The sequence below is a fragment of the Teleopsis dalmanni genome, chromosome 2 (genome assembly GCF_002237135.1).
Source record: "Teleopsis dalmanni isolate 2A chromosome 2, ASM223713v2, whole genome shotgun sequence".
NCBI lineage: Eukaryota > Metazoa > Arthropoda > Insecta > Diptera > Diopsidae > Teleopsis > Teleopsis dalmanni.
This window is the reverse complement of record NC_051847.1, coordinates 135,858,319-135,872,985: the sequence shown is the minus strand read 5'-3', so window position 1 is coordinate 135,872,985 and position 14,667 is coordinate 135,858,319. Positions and strand designations below refer to the sequence as shown.

General features: G+C 28.5%; 1 protein-coding gene and 2 non-coding genes across 3 annotated transcripts in view; 2 read left to right on the top strand and 1 right to left on the bottom strand.

Moving 5' to 3' along the window:
* Window positions 1-613, top strand: part of LOC119675775 (probable serine/threonine-protein kinase clkA) — a 33,930-nt gene extending 33,317 nt beyond the window's left edge. Inside the window, exon 4 of the mRNA XM_038086984.1 lies at window positions 594-613. Within this exon, the coding sequence (XP_037942912.1) occupies window positions 594-613 (20 nt within the window). The remainder of the gene's footprint in view (window positions 1-593) is intronic.
* A 3,793-nt stretch (window positions 614-4,406) lies between these two features.
* On the top strand, window positions 4,407-4,479 carry Trnaa-agc. The gene has a single exon. It is a non-coding gene; the product is annotated as a tRNA-Ala (tRNA).
* A 2,299-nt stretch (window positions 4,480-6,778) lies between these two features.
* Trnap-ugg lies at window positions 6,779-6,850 on the bottom strand. The gene has a single exon. It is a non-coding gene; the product is annotated as a tRNA-Pro (tRNA).
* Between the last annotated feature and the right edge of the window lie 7,817 nt (window positions 6,851-14,667).

Below are 14,667 nucleotides of genomic sequence, written 5' to 3'. Positions count from 1 at the left end.
TTGCGCTTATGCATTAATAATTAAGTATTATTATGAAGTGTATCGAATTATTTTAAAAATTAAATTAATATTTACAACGCACACAAAAACCCACAAAAAAGGATTATAATTCACAAACATAATATAAGACTAACATAATCCGGCTGATGTAAAAAAGGAAGTTAATTTTTAAAAATAAATTGCATAAAATAATTATTGCATAAAAACCATTGCATATAGTAGAGCATGAAACACTAATATAAGAGAACTACAGATGAAACATAATTAACAGGAATACTGCAAGGCTTCAGATATAAATATAAAACACACTAAGTATAAGTCCTAGAATTGCCTTTAAAAAGTAGAGAATTATGAAAACAAAACATTAAACATTCTAAAAGATCGAGGAAATATATTACCAGTAGACAGTTACTTTGATTCCAGAGGTCACATTATTTGAACAGAATGGAAAATAACAAATATGCCCGCACATAAAATACACTATAGGTGTAACTTGCGAAAACTAATAAAGCAACAATATTAGATATGAACTCTCTAAAATTTAAAATTTCTTAAAAACTGTTATTGAAATTTACAAATAAAATATATTTCAGCTTTCGTTGTGGTACTGTGATGAAAACCACCTCATATTAGGAAACATTAAACTTTTGGATATATTTCATCTTGGCAGTAAATATATTTCATTCATATCGTGACAGCTTTTTCCATTAGAAAACAAACAAAAAAAACTATTATATGCAATAATTTTTATTTATTATTTAAAATAAAATAACTACTCACACTTCTTCAGATTCAGATTCATCGGCGTTTTCACTTTCAGCTGTTCCGTCGCCATTGGAGTTCACATTTTTGGAATCATTCTCAGCCGGTTTGTTTGGCTTGGGACCTTTTGTTAATGGTTGCAACTTTGGTAGCTCTATCGCTAGCATTTTTTACTTTTTAAATTTTTATATTTTGTACATTAAAATTCTTATTATTCACACTTTTGTTTGGCCACTACTTTTTACTGCAATAAGAACTTAGTATTACAAACAACATTTAAAATTGCAAGAAGCACGCAAATCAAATTCGCCAGTTGTTTATTAAAAATGCACTTTTATTTAATAATTTTAATTTCTTGAATTGATAAAACATTTATTTAATTACAAATCTAAGCGGCTCCATGCTATTCTATTTATTTACTCCGCTTATAAACTTCTGTCAAATTTGTCATTAATACAGCTGCTGCAAGTTATTCTTGTTTTGACATTAGTATAACAGAATTGAAACAACTTGTGAATATTGTATATGTACTTCATTTGACATGTTAAATATTTTATTTTAATAATATATGAATTCACCTATAATATGTATAAATAAAGAATTAATTCAAGTTATTTATTTATGTATTAATAAATAAATAACTTTACTTATATTTTATTATATAAATATAATTATAAAAATTGTACTTTAAATTGTGCTTGCTGTTATACGGGCCATTTGCGGGCTGCTTTGTATAACAGTAAAGTTAACTTAGCTGTCAAAATTTTTTCATAACAAAATTTTGTATTGAATTTCAAATTTAAATAATTATAATACAAATATTATACATACATAATAAAAGAAAGTTCAAAGAATTGAAATGATTTCAGTTTAAATGTTTATGCAACGGTTCTTTTAATTTAACCAACTTAACTTATTCTTTACAGTAAAATAAAATCACATTGAATTCAAATTTATACGTACAAATACCAATATATACTGAGCTTTATTTAAAAAACATGATTACTATTTTATTTTTCACACACAATATTTCAATAGTACATATTTTTAATTGAAATGTCCCAATATTTGTTTAAAAATATTAGTTATTATTTCATATATTATTTTTATGTTATTATTATTATTATTATGATTATTAGTTAATTTTTGTGATTTTGTGTAAAAACTGTTTCATATCGCTGCATATTTGTGGAGTTAATGATTTAATTTAGCGTTGCTATTTCTTTCTAGTTACATTTAATGAAACTTTTGCCCATAAATAATACAGGTCTTCGTTATCAAATATAGATTTTAAAATTGATAGTTTTGTTTTTATACAAAGTTATAATAATCCCAAAATCTATGTTTTTCCAAATTTCAAATTTTATGTTAATTATAATATTATCATCATCCGCGATAAATTCATGTAGGACCTAAGCCTGTTCATTCTTCTCCGTTTTTTGCTTTTGTTTTCCAATTTCTTTTACGGGTCCAAAAATTTTTCTGATTATTTTCCTTTCAAATACTGCTATCTTGCTTGCATCAGTTTCAGTTAATCTTCATTTTTCGCAGCCATATGTTACTACTGAGCGAATCAATATTTTATACATTTTTAGTTTTGTTTTCTGCGAAATATTATTAATTGTAATATTTTTATTATAATACAGCATTAAGTCCGGAGAATATTTTCATGGCAAAGTGAAACTTCATTCCGGTAATCAGGAGAGAGAGATATGATCAGGAGCCTCAGCACTTAAGCGACTGGGCTTATTTAAGCCGGATAACAAGGGCAAGACGTAGTTAGGTTACGAGTAGGTGAAGGAGGTGGGATTATAGCGAAAGCGTGGCAATTAGAGTAACAGTAGACTCTGTGATCAATTTCGTTCGTATGGCTTTTGTTTGTTTTGTTCTTTCTTCTCAATTTCTAGAATTAAAAAAATATATCTCTGATGAGTTGATATGTGTTTATATATGTGTTTGATAAAATATAATTTTTATTTATAAAAGAAATCATAAATTGTTTTTTATTTTAATTTTAGTAAATAGAAACTCAGAGAAAAATAAGATACGAAATCTATTAGTATCTTTTTAATTTGAACAATTTGAGCAATGAAAATTCAAGTTGGTATTATAAACAGTAATATTTTTATTTTTTTTTAATTCTTCTAAGTCATTTTATTTATTTTTGTAGGAATAGAAGTCAAAATGTTAAAGTTTTTCTATTCTTAAGTGTAACTTTTTAATTATTTTATATATTATTTTATTTATATAACTTTATTGATGTTTAAATTCAGTGTTTTGCAATTATTTTATATAGTTGTATTTAGTTGGTATAATGTTTATTTACTAAACATTAAGAATACATTAAATGTGCTCAACTTTTATCTTTTGCATTTCTAACGAAGTTTTATTTAAATAAACTCAATCTCATTGGAAGGCGGGTGTACACTGCAGACAAAAAACAATAGATATTACTTAAAGGCGGTAAATGCAAAATTTTAAATTTCCATAATTATATGCATCAGCAGGTTTTTATAAAGAACAAAATAAAAATTCATTGCTGTGTGTTGATGAAAAGTAACCAAATAAAAGAAATCAAAACAAAACAATTCCACATAAAGAAATAAAAGAAATCATAACAAAACAAACAAAATTGCAAGAAATTGTATTTTTACAGAAGAATAAACCTGAGACTTTGGGATAAAGTGCAAATATTGACAGTTTTAAATTATGATAAAAAGGAATAAACAAATGGCAACACAATTGCGTAAATTAATTGTGTGCGGTGAATGAGTGGCATTTATATAATGCATGTATATACATACATATATATATACATTCCTCTGCGTTTAATTTGAAAATATTTTTTGTAGAAATGTTTTTTTCTTTTAATAATTTTTTTTTATATATAATGGAAATTTATGTATTTACAACATAATAAATACAAATGTTTAATGTTTTGTTTAACTGTTTTATTTAAAATTTCACCACCTTTGATCAGTTACAGTCGATTATCAATACAGTTATCGATTAATAGTGCAGCGGTATCGAACTGTTTTACAACGCTTTTTTTCTGTTGGTTTTAAATGGCAGTCACTGGCTTTATTTAAAATGTAAAAAGTTAACATTAAATATAGATAAAGTCGCATTTTAATATACGAATGAAGAATCACTGTAATATGTAATGTAAAATTCGGTAAAGTGTTTTAAGTTCTTTTAATCGAACTTATTACAATTATTTTGCTACTTCCCAATTGCATAAATGCGAAAGAAAAGTATCCTTAATGAGGTTATGTCAAAATATGTACATACATAAATAGCACAGTACATTCATACATATTAAAAAAGTGTAATAATTATAATAATGTAATATTGTTTGAAAATTGTGTTTAGTTGTGGTTTTATTAAAATGTGTGTCACTTAAAATATATTTTTTCAAATATTAAAAATTTATCCGTATTTATTTTAATTTAACTTAACGAATTGTTAATAGAAATTGACTGTTTGTAAGTGGGTAAGTATAACACTTCAGATATATTAATTAATATTGGTAATATTAAAAATATCGCATTTAAATAATTTATCATTAAAGAAGTTTTATTGTAAAATAAGATTTAAAATGTCACACAATATTCATCATGCATTTGTGACAAGTGGTGGACATAGGGGATGTAGCTCAGATGGTAGAGCGCTCGCTTAGCATGTGAGAGGTACGGGGATCGATGCCCCGCATCTCCAAGAATTTTTTGCAATTTTTTTTTAAATAAAATTTATTTTGCTATATATGTATATGCTATATTTATGATCGCAAGCTTTTTGATCAATTATTTATGACCGAATTTTAATTTTCTGCTGCTGAAGAATATTTGATAATTATGTTTGTTTTTTACATTTTGAACTTCGGGAAATCCTAAATTCCACTTAAATAATTTACAGCTATTGTGATAATATAGATGTTCTGGGCAGACGCGATACCATAACATTCAAGAGGGATTTCAGATAAAATGTTGGATTGTGACTATACTTTCGTTAACCATTTATTCATATCATGTATTAATAGCGAATAGACATATAGTTCTTCAAATCATTTTGACGAATTTCAGCTTTTCAAATCACAATACCCCGACCATCCACCCCTTAGCTATGTATCTGCTCGAGGTTCAATCAGTTTTTGCAATTTATTTAATCGCGTAACAAACATTATCGATGTAGAGATTTAACTATGTTTGCGGTTGAGTTAAATAGTTATATTCATTTGAAAGATACCAGAAGAAAGTTTTTCTGATTGCAAATATATTGGTACTTCCAGTTTTTTAGTGCTTTGGTTCTGTTTAATTGAAGTTTTTAAATTGACACGATATCTAATAGATTGGTAGTACTCAGATTTAAGTGCATTTACACGACATTTGTATTCATTTAGGAAGATTGTAAAATCTTTCACAAGTGCATCCAGATATTTATATAAAAAGTTAGAGTTTTAGTACTTATCACCACAGTTAATTTTTTATTTAGTTATTTATTTTTAGGTTTCTAAAATTTTAATACAAACCCTTTGTATAGAAATATTTCAAATTGATTCTGTCATTTTAGTGCAGCTAGCTTGCACTTTATTTCTTATAAGTTATTTACTAACTTAAATATTTTAATCTATGACTTTCTAAATTTTTATTTCTTTTATTTACTTAACTTATCTTATTAGTTAGTGAAGTAGATAGTAAGAAGCCAAAAAAAAAAAGTTGATGTTAATACCGATTGACAAAAAATTCTATAAAAACATATTCAATGTTAATGAGAATCCAAAATGAGAATAATGCTCTTTCTCGGAATAATGCTCAATATTAACAATAATATTCAATATTATTGAGTTATAATTATAATAAATCACGAATGGTAGCAAGTCAATGCCAGTATATAAAACGTTTGTATAAAAATGTTCAATATCAAAAATTTGATCAGATAAGCAGGAACGTTTTTTTTTCTTTTTGTGGCGGGAAAGTAAGTACCTGATTCCTATGGACCCCAAACCCCATCCCTCATTTCTAGAGACCTATTCCTCTTCCGGAACTATGTTAGTATTACTTCGAGGTAGGGTTATTAAAGATTTCTATTGATGCAATCTGCGTCCAGACCACGCTGCTGTTCACAGTGACTAGTCGCATTTCGTCTTGATGTAATAAATCTGCTTGATCCAGCTGCCTTCTGTCGAGATCTACTTTTTTCAACCTCAGGATCTTTTCAGCAAACGTTGCTATGCGATCCCAGTATGTTTTATTTTCGATCATTTTTTCTATTGTCATTCTATGGGAGAAAGCACAAAGAAGGTGTGCTCTGCGGTATCATCCTCAGTTCCGCAAAGGTAAACAGGATCTAGAATTTAGAAATGAATACAGTTTCATTGTGTATACTATAAACTTCAAAACAGCATGATTCAGTTACAATTAACAAAAAAATATGATTTGATATAGTAAAATTGACCAATGAAATAAGTTTAATATACTTCATAATCAAATATTTTATGTAAAACTCATTTTGAGACCACTTCATAAGTCAACATCGGTAATTAATCTTATCATTATAAAATCTTAGATCGCAGTATGTATTATAGTGGATAATAATTTCTTGTCAAATTAATATTAGTGGTGTGAATACATTTTGCATAAATTCATATTTATTTTAATAATTTTTTCCATTGATCTTAAAGCATGACTTTGCAATGAATTGAACTCAGACTTTCAAAGTTTGTATCTTCTTCTCTACCAAATGTGTGCATTTTAGCTAGTGTGACCAGCAATGCCTCGTTTAGATCTATTCTTAATCTCAAAAAAGATGATTCATATACTCACAAGTTCGTCTTAGAAATATTATATTCGTTGAATATTATTTGTGCATAATGCTATATACAAATAAAAATAACAATAAAAAATTAATTTTTAAAATGTGATATATTGCATTAAGGAGAAAATATATGTATGTACTATTTACAGATAAATTATACTAAAATAGTTAAACTAAACGTAAAATAGCAAAAAATAATGCCGGGCTCAACCGGGATTTGAACCCGGGACCTCTCGCACCCAAAGCGAGAATCATACCCCTAGACCATTGAGCCGCTTGAAAACAGAGGTACAAACCAATAGTTTTCTTGATTGTGTTATAAAAATTTTAACATATTTTATATGATATAATTATTTGATCAAAAACTAGTTAAATGAATTAATGAATAAATTAATTATTATGTTCATATTGTGATCGAATATTGAAAGGAAAAAGTAATTTGATTTATTTTTTTTCGATTTATTTCGTGGTGTCTTTGACGAAGAAAAAGATCCAAGCAAGATTGGAAGATCACCCCAATTGCGATGACTCCTTGATAAATCGGTTATAACTGAAAAAAATGTTTGCTCTTAATTAGTTCTAAGCTCTCAAGGGAAATGCGAGAAAAAAGTATTTGGAGACAACTAGCGGCCAATGTGTGTGTGTGTGTGTGTGTTACAAGTAAAATAACTTCTTAACCCAACAAATGGAATATTGAACAAGGAATTACCACTAAGCAGTGCACACTTACGAATTTTATCTAGGTATTTACATTTCGCTGCAATTTGAGGTATAACTTAAATAAGTTGGATCTTTTTGATACTGATATCTGTAGATTTTGTGAAATGGACTTTGAAATCTAATAGTACATTCTTTGTAAATGCAGACCTATATTCTAGCAACTATGTAGCATTGTCTTTACAAAAATATTTGAATAATAAACCTAAATTGTGTTCAAATTTATTAAACAAGACTAAAACAAGTTTCTCCATTTTAGATCTATTCTAGTCATTATATAGATCTGTATCTAGATTGATTCTATATTGGTTTTTAAGAGTATTAATCTTTGTTATAAAGATTACTTAAATAGAAACCAAATCATTCGACTTTTGACAGTAATTTGATAAAGTGTAAGCCATTTACTCATAAGCATTCACTCATAGATGTTACTGCACTAATGATTTTTTGGCAGTAGTCTCATAGGATCTGGAACTAACTGTATATGGTATGTGTTGCCGTAAATAAATGACAATTGATATAATTAAATAAAACTTAAGCAATATGGTTTGGAAAGGTGTAGAATTGCTCTATAGGAAATGTTGCAGAAAAAGAGAATTGACATGTGAAAAAAATAATTTAAAAATCTTTTACAGATATTATATAATAAATCAGATTTAAAAAAAAACTATTGGAAATTTAAAAAAAAATATTAATTTTGAATACCCATAAATTCCAACCCTAAATGAATGTAGAATATATTTTATGAATTAATAATTTGGTGTATAAATTTTTGTGTTCATATGTTGAGATTGTAAGATAAAGTTAGAAACAGTTTTTCCTGAAATATTCATGGGCGATATCTATATGGATTTTTTTTCTATTTGGAATTTTCTCCTTTTCAGAATTAAAATTTATATGTATATTTTTTTTTTGAAATAAGGTTTTTTTATAACATTTATCTGCACTTAATTAACTTTCTCTATTTATTTCGCAAAATTTCCACTTGAGGTGTTTTTTCATCGAGTCTATTGTTTTTAAACCGCAATTATTTCCATTGTGGTAAATAGTCGACGCCTTTATCGCACGCGAAAACAATAGCAATTTTCTTAAGGAAAAAATATAATAATTGCCATGGAAATAAAAAAATATATTACTAAAATGTTAATTGTCTTGAGGTGATTTTTTTCCTGCAGATATCACCAAAGGATAAGTAAAACAAATTATTTAAGACATTAAGGGTCCTTTAGCGTCAATGAAAGTCACTCAGGCTTTGTTTAATCCAAATTTGATAAGCTTTAAGGATGAGTTGTCTTGATAGTATTTTTTGGATTGTGTGAACAAGTAACAAGATTATTGTTGATGTTTTGGATATAAGAGAGTTTAAAGTGGGATTGGGAGTGGATTTGGGAATATAAAATATAGCATTTTGTTTTCATTGTTTCAAAAAAAATCAAAAAAGTAAGATTTGTATATTTTTAAAATTATATACCAAAAACATTATTCCTTTAATAAGATTTATTTTAAAAATATTATTTAATAATATTTTTCGCTTTAAGATTTTTGTTTAAAATTAAATTATTTTATGTATTTTTAAACGTCAAAAGCCATGATAAATATTTAATTATTCATAACTCGAAGTTTCTCTGCGACATTAAGTCAACGTGAAGTTCTGCCTTTACGGGTATATTACAACCCGCGACGGTTGCCACAGTGGCAGCGGCCGTAGCGCTTCTCTGACTCCTGTAAGTGTCGTAAAAATCATGTTTTCTTATCATGCCTTCATGTTTTAACCTCGCGCATTCATGACTTGCTGGTGTTTTGGTGCTTAAATGCCATAAACGTTGAATTATAGCAGCGCAGGTTAAATGCCTGTATCCTTGCTTATAAACAATGCAATCCTTTTTGTCTAAAATCCGTGCTAGAATGGCACACGACCTGAAAGTCGATAGTAGAGATTTTGAAAATTTTGGAACTTTGTGTTAAAATTTAAAAACTGTAAAATTCACGCGTTCGTCTTAAATTCGTACGCCAGCGAAAATGGCAAAGGACAATCCGTTCCTTTTGGCAGGAGTTAATGGCGGCTTAACAAAATGTACGTTTTAATTTGCAAAATATTTTGAAATGTTGCATTGTAAAATGTATTCATTTTGCAAAACATAAGTTTCCTTCTTGTCATAAAGTTAGTTTTCTAACTTGGGTTTTTATGTGAGTAGTTGTTTTTGTTGTGGCACTTGTTTTCTTATAATTATGGCTTTTGTTTGTTGTGCTTCCCCCTTAACCAAATATGCTGGTACAACGCAAGCCTTTGGCTAAAATTTCTAAATTAGCGCCAAAATTGTTAAACAATCTTTGAATTATTTGTCGAAGACGTTGTTGGCATATTGTGTAATTGGCAAAGTTCCTTTACAATTTTCTTAGATTTGCAGCTAATGCAATTTTAATGCCTGATTTCATATTAATTGAAAACTTAAAGTTTGTGTTTTGTTTGTAAATTTTGATTTAAATGAATAAAATGAAAGAATGGTATGTGAAAAATGTTTTAAAAATTTTATGAAATTATATGCTTTGAGAAGAAAATTTATCATTGAATATGCATACAAACGAAAACTATTGTTATTTAACGTATTGATGGCTTATGTAAGAGTACTCACTTAGAGTAAACAGAACCTACCACTAGCGATCATAAACCAAATCCTATTGTACGAGTATAGTTGCGAAGTATGAGTAGACGCTATAAAGGTTGCATGTCGAAGAAAAGTTAGGTTTAGCTTACCGTATTGTATCAGAGGGTGGTGTACTTATGATCACAAGCACTGCTCTAAATCATCGACACGTTGTTGTTTTTGATCGACTGTGAGTAAACGCGGCATCCACTTTGAAAAGACCTTTTTCATGGTCAAATGTTCATCCATAATTGTAAACACACTGCCTTCTGATATCTTTACGGTCTCAGTTATCTCACGCAATTTCAATTTACGATCAGATGTAACCAATTTCTAGACTTTTTTGATGTTTTCTGGAGTAAACATCTCAATTGGAGGATCAAAACGTTCTCCATCATCGCTGTCTGTACGACCACGTTTAAATTCAGGAAACCAATAATAAATGGTTCTTTTCGATGGAGCAGAGCCCGAATAACACTTATGAAGCTATTACTGAGCTTGTACAGTATTTTTTTCATCAAGAAGCAATGATAAATTAAAATACGAAATTGTTAATAGTGTTAATATAAAAAAATGTTTATTATTCCTAATTCCTATTCCTATTAGTTATTATAATTTTTCAACATCATACATTGCATATATCACACTTTTATCCTACTAATTATCCTACTAAATTGAATTCATATCAATTACGAAGCCAACCCCTTCACTTCACTCACTTATACATTGATATATAGTTAGATGCCTGCATTGTTTTTAAATTCTTCAGTTTCAAGCTTTGAAGTTCCAAATTTAAAAAATCTTACATTATAAATAAGATTTGGGGTTGCAAAAGTCTGTCCACCTACATGACCGCTATAGTGTTTATTAAGTAGAGGTTCTAGCAGCGAAAAAAGTAATTGTTAATCAAAGAAAACATGCGATAATTAGAATTACAATAAATGTATATTTTGATAGCTAGGTGGTATTCAAATCAATGAACTCAATGACACTAAGACCAAAGGTTGCTCAGAATTGCTTAATAGATCAAACTCAAATATTACACCGTTTTTAAGGTACACTTAATATGGGTTTCGGGGCATAGTGGCATTGAAGGAAATTGTAAAACTGATGTAAATTAGCTGAGGCATAATACTATTTAAGAAACAAACAGCTCTTAGGCAAATGAGGACATGTAAGCTTATGTGGTCGAAACTAGATAGAAAAAAATAAATGGCATAACTCAGTCTAAGAAGAGAATATATGTCTAAGGTAGTTTCTTGCATAACCAGTTACTGTCATAAGTCATAAGAAAGACATGCTCTTAAGTTAGTGGTCTCATGCAATGAATATTGCAGAAGCTGTGAAGATGCGATGGAAGAAATAGTGGAGCTGTTCTTCTGCAGCTACTCGACTGAAGCTATGAGCAATAGTATCATAATGGATTGCAGGGTCTCACAAAAACCCTATAAAACCCAACAAAGTAAGTTTGTTGACCAATTCAACAAACCAACAAATTAAATTTGTTAAAAAACCATAAAATTTTTGAAATTATCTTCCAATTTTTACTAACCTATTAATTAAAATATAAAATTAAGTCATTATACTGTTAATATTATTAGAAAAAAAATTATATTTGATAAAATATTCATAGTTTTGCACAACTTGATTAGATTAACCCTCATACAGATGTCAATTAATTTTCAACAAAATGTTCTCAGGCATGCTTTTTGCATGTTTACCAACAACGCATTATCTCTATAAAGACATTTATACGAGTATGGAGCATTACGTGTTTGTTGGTTAGTTTTTGCCAGATATCAATTTATGTCAACGTAAATATTTAGTTTAACCATCGCACTACCAATTATGTTGGATAAAACTGAAATAATAATAGCTTACAAATGTGCCTGATAGCACTGATTCTATACGAGTAGATGTCACCTCCCGCTTGATACTGTTAACATCACCATGTGGAAGACATCCTTAAATGTGGTGTTGTTGTGCTGCTGTTGATATCGGTATTTCTTCACAGCTATGAGGGACACACAAAATAATGGCAATTGCCACTTGACTTCATAAAACATGTGTCAGCGAATCTTAAATGGAGCTTATGAAACTATTAGGATAACATATGCGGGACAAGGAATGATTTTAATAGAACAAAAATATACAAATCAAAACTAACAACCTTAAGATGAGAAAGTATTTGTTATGTGAGTAGAAATATGTACATACAAATTATATATAAAGAGATATACTATAAATATCAAAATAAAGACCAAGACTGTCATCAATTTGGACACAGGTTCGTATGTATGTATATCGTAATTAGTTTTTACATGTGCTAGGCAGAACATGTGTGCAGTGGGCGTTCGGATAGACTCACTTGGAACGCCTTTCTTGATGGTAGTGGAACATAAAGGACATTTATCTTTTGCTTGTAAAGGACAAACAGTTTGCGTTATGAATAATTTAGAACTAGAAAAGTGCGGGAATGCGGGCATTTGTCTACTAACTTAAAAGTTGTTAACATGTCTTGGATTTGTTGTTGTTATAACTGCTTCATCTCATTTCTGCCCAAACTAAAAATTGAAATTATTTTTAATTTATATCGAACAATAAGTTCAAGTTTCTCCAAACATCTTATCTTTATATTATGGTTTTTTTGTGGCTACGCAAATAAAATAATAAAAAAACCAAAGTTAATATCAAAAAGATTTTGGCATAATTTGAAAATAAATTTCCTAAATTAAGATGTCACTTTCAAAATGTGGCTGTTATCCTTGTTGCTTACAAAATTGGTATCATTAATTATTTACACACGTAATGTCGTATAATTTTCTTATGCTCTGGTATACTCGTAATGAGTACCACAATGAAGACAAAAAATACTTTAAATTAATGTTAATTTGTTTTAAAGTGTAATTTATTAAATTTAAAAACAGTTTTGCGGAATTTCTTCAGCTACACGAAATGCAATTTGTGTATTTAAAATTGGATTTTTGTGTGTCAGAGAAAATCCTTTGCGCCATTCTCATCTGCTCACATACAACTCAATCCTTGTATCCTTGTAGACATTATAATTTCTTGTTAAATTCATAATTGTTACGAGTTGTCATTTAGCTTTTCTGTGGGCTTAACCTTAATTAAGGCTCAAGTTAATTTTCTTGTCCTTTGTTTTTTTCTGCAGTTAGCTATATAGACATTCATAATTTTTCTAAGGCTTTGTAAGTTAATTGGCCGCAATGTTGGTCATTTAAAAGACTTTTATAATGTAAATTTTATTATGGAGAAATGGTAAAGGCTAAACAGAAGAAATAACCATAAATGCTATTGAATGTTTTTACTAAAAAATGAATTAAAGTTAAAATATATAAATGCGATATAGAACATTTAATATACGGCTTACTCTTTGGTGTTTGTGATATTTTCCATAGATTGTGGCTATTCACTGTGCTGCACATCATAATGCGACTTAGCATAGTAAATGAGTTGATATTGTGAGAGCGGTTTTAAAAATTCTATCTCGTACTAACAAATCCTATCATTTTCTAGTTTAATGATCCGTGCTTTGTTTTAAGTAAAACAATTTAGCGAAATTAAATAATCAACGAAAAATTTATTTTAAATAAGAAAGTTTCAATAAAAATCTTAGCATACTATCTCATCTATATTGCTATGTATTGAAGTACTTTTTCGTCTTTGATAGTAAAGATATTACCAGAAAATTACAAAAAAAACAATATCTACATTATGAGCAGTAGAGTTTTTTTTAGTTTTTATAATTTTCTGTTATTGTGTGAAAAAAATAATTTGTTTTTACATTTTATATACAAACGACACTTTACGACACTTTCGTTGTAAATAAGGGGGAAAAGTCCAACTGACTGAGACACTAGACGATTCTAAGTATTAGATTCAGTAATATTTGCTTAAAGCACATGAATTTCTTGATTTGAAATTCGTCATTCAAAACATTTTTTGGAAATGTTTATGCACAATCTAGCATTGACTAGTGATAATTGATGGAACATGGATCCATTACTTTACACCTGAAGGAAAATAACAAGTCAGAAAATAAGTAAAGCCCGAAGGTAGTGCTTCTAAATGACCACGAATTCAACAATCGACTGGGAAACTTTTGGCTTCAGTATTTTGGGATTCAAGTGGAATAATTTTCATAGACCGTTTAGAAAAATGAAAAACAATAACATCTGACTACTATTGCATATTATTGGATCGATTGATTGATGAAATCTAGAAAAAATGACTACATACCTATGACGAAGAAAAATTTTTGTTTTTGTAGGAGAACGCACCTGCTCAAACGACAATGAAAACCATGTCAAAATTAAAGAAAATACGGTTTGAATTGCTTGGGTGGGTGATGCGCCGTATTTTCCGGATTTGGCTCCCAGTGACTATTACCTTTTTCCAAACTTGAAAAGATAGGTCTTGGCAAAGGCATTTGTATGAAATGATGAAGTGGAGTAGGAAACTGAGGTATATTTTAGAGAACTTTATAAATCATATTATTTAAAAGGTATTGAAATGTTGAAAGAATGTTGGATTTGGTGTGCCGAGCTAAAATGGGACTTTATTAAGGCATAAAATATAATTATCCAAAAAAATGCGTTTTTTTTTACTTAGGCTGGATATTTATAAATTCACCTAGTATTACAAACTTCTGTTATATATATAAGTTGGTTTTAATGATTATTTTGATCACAGGAGTTAATATAGGCCT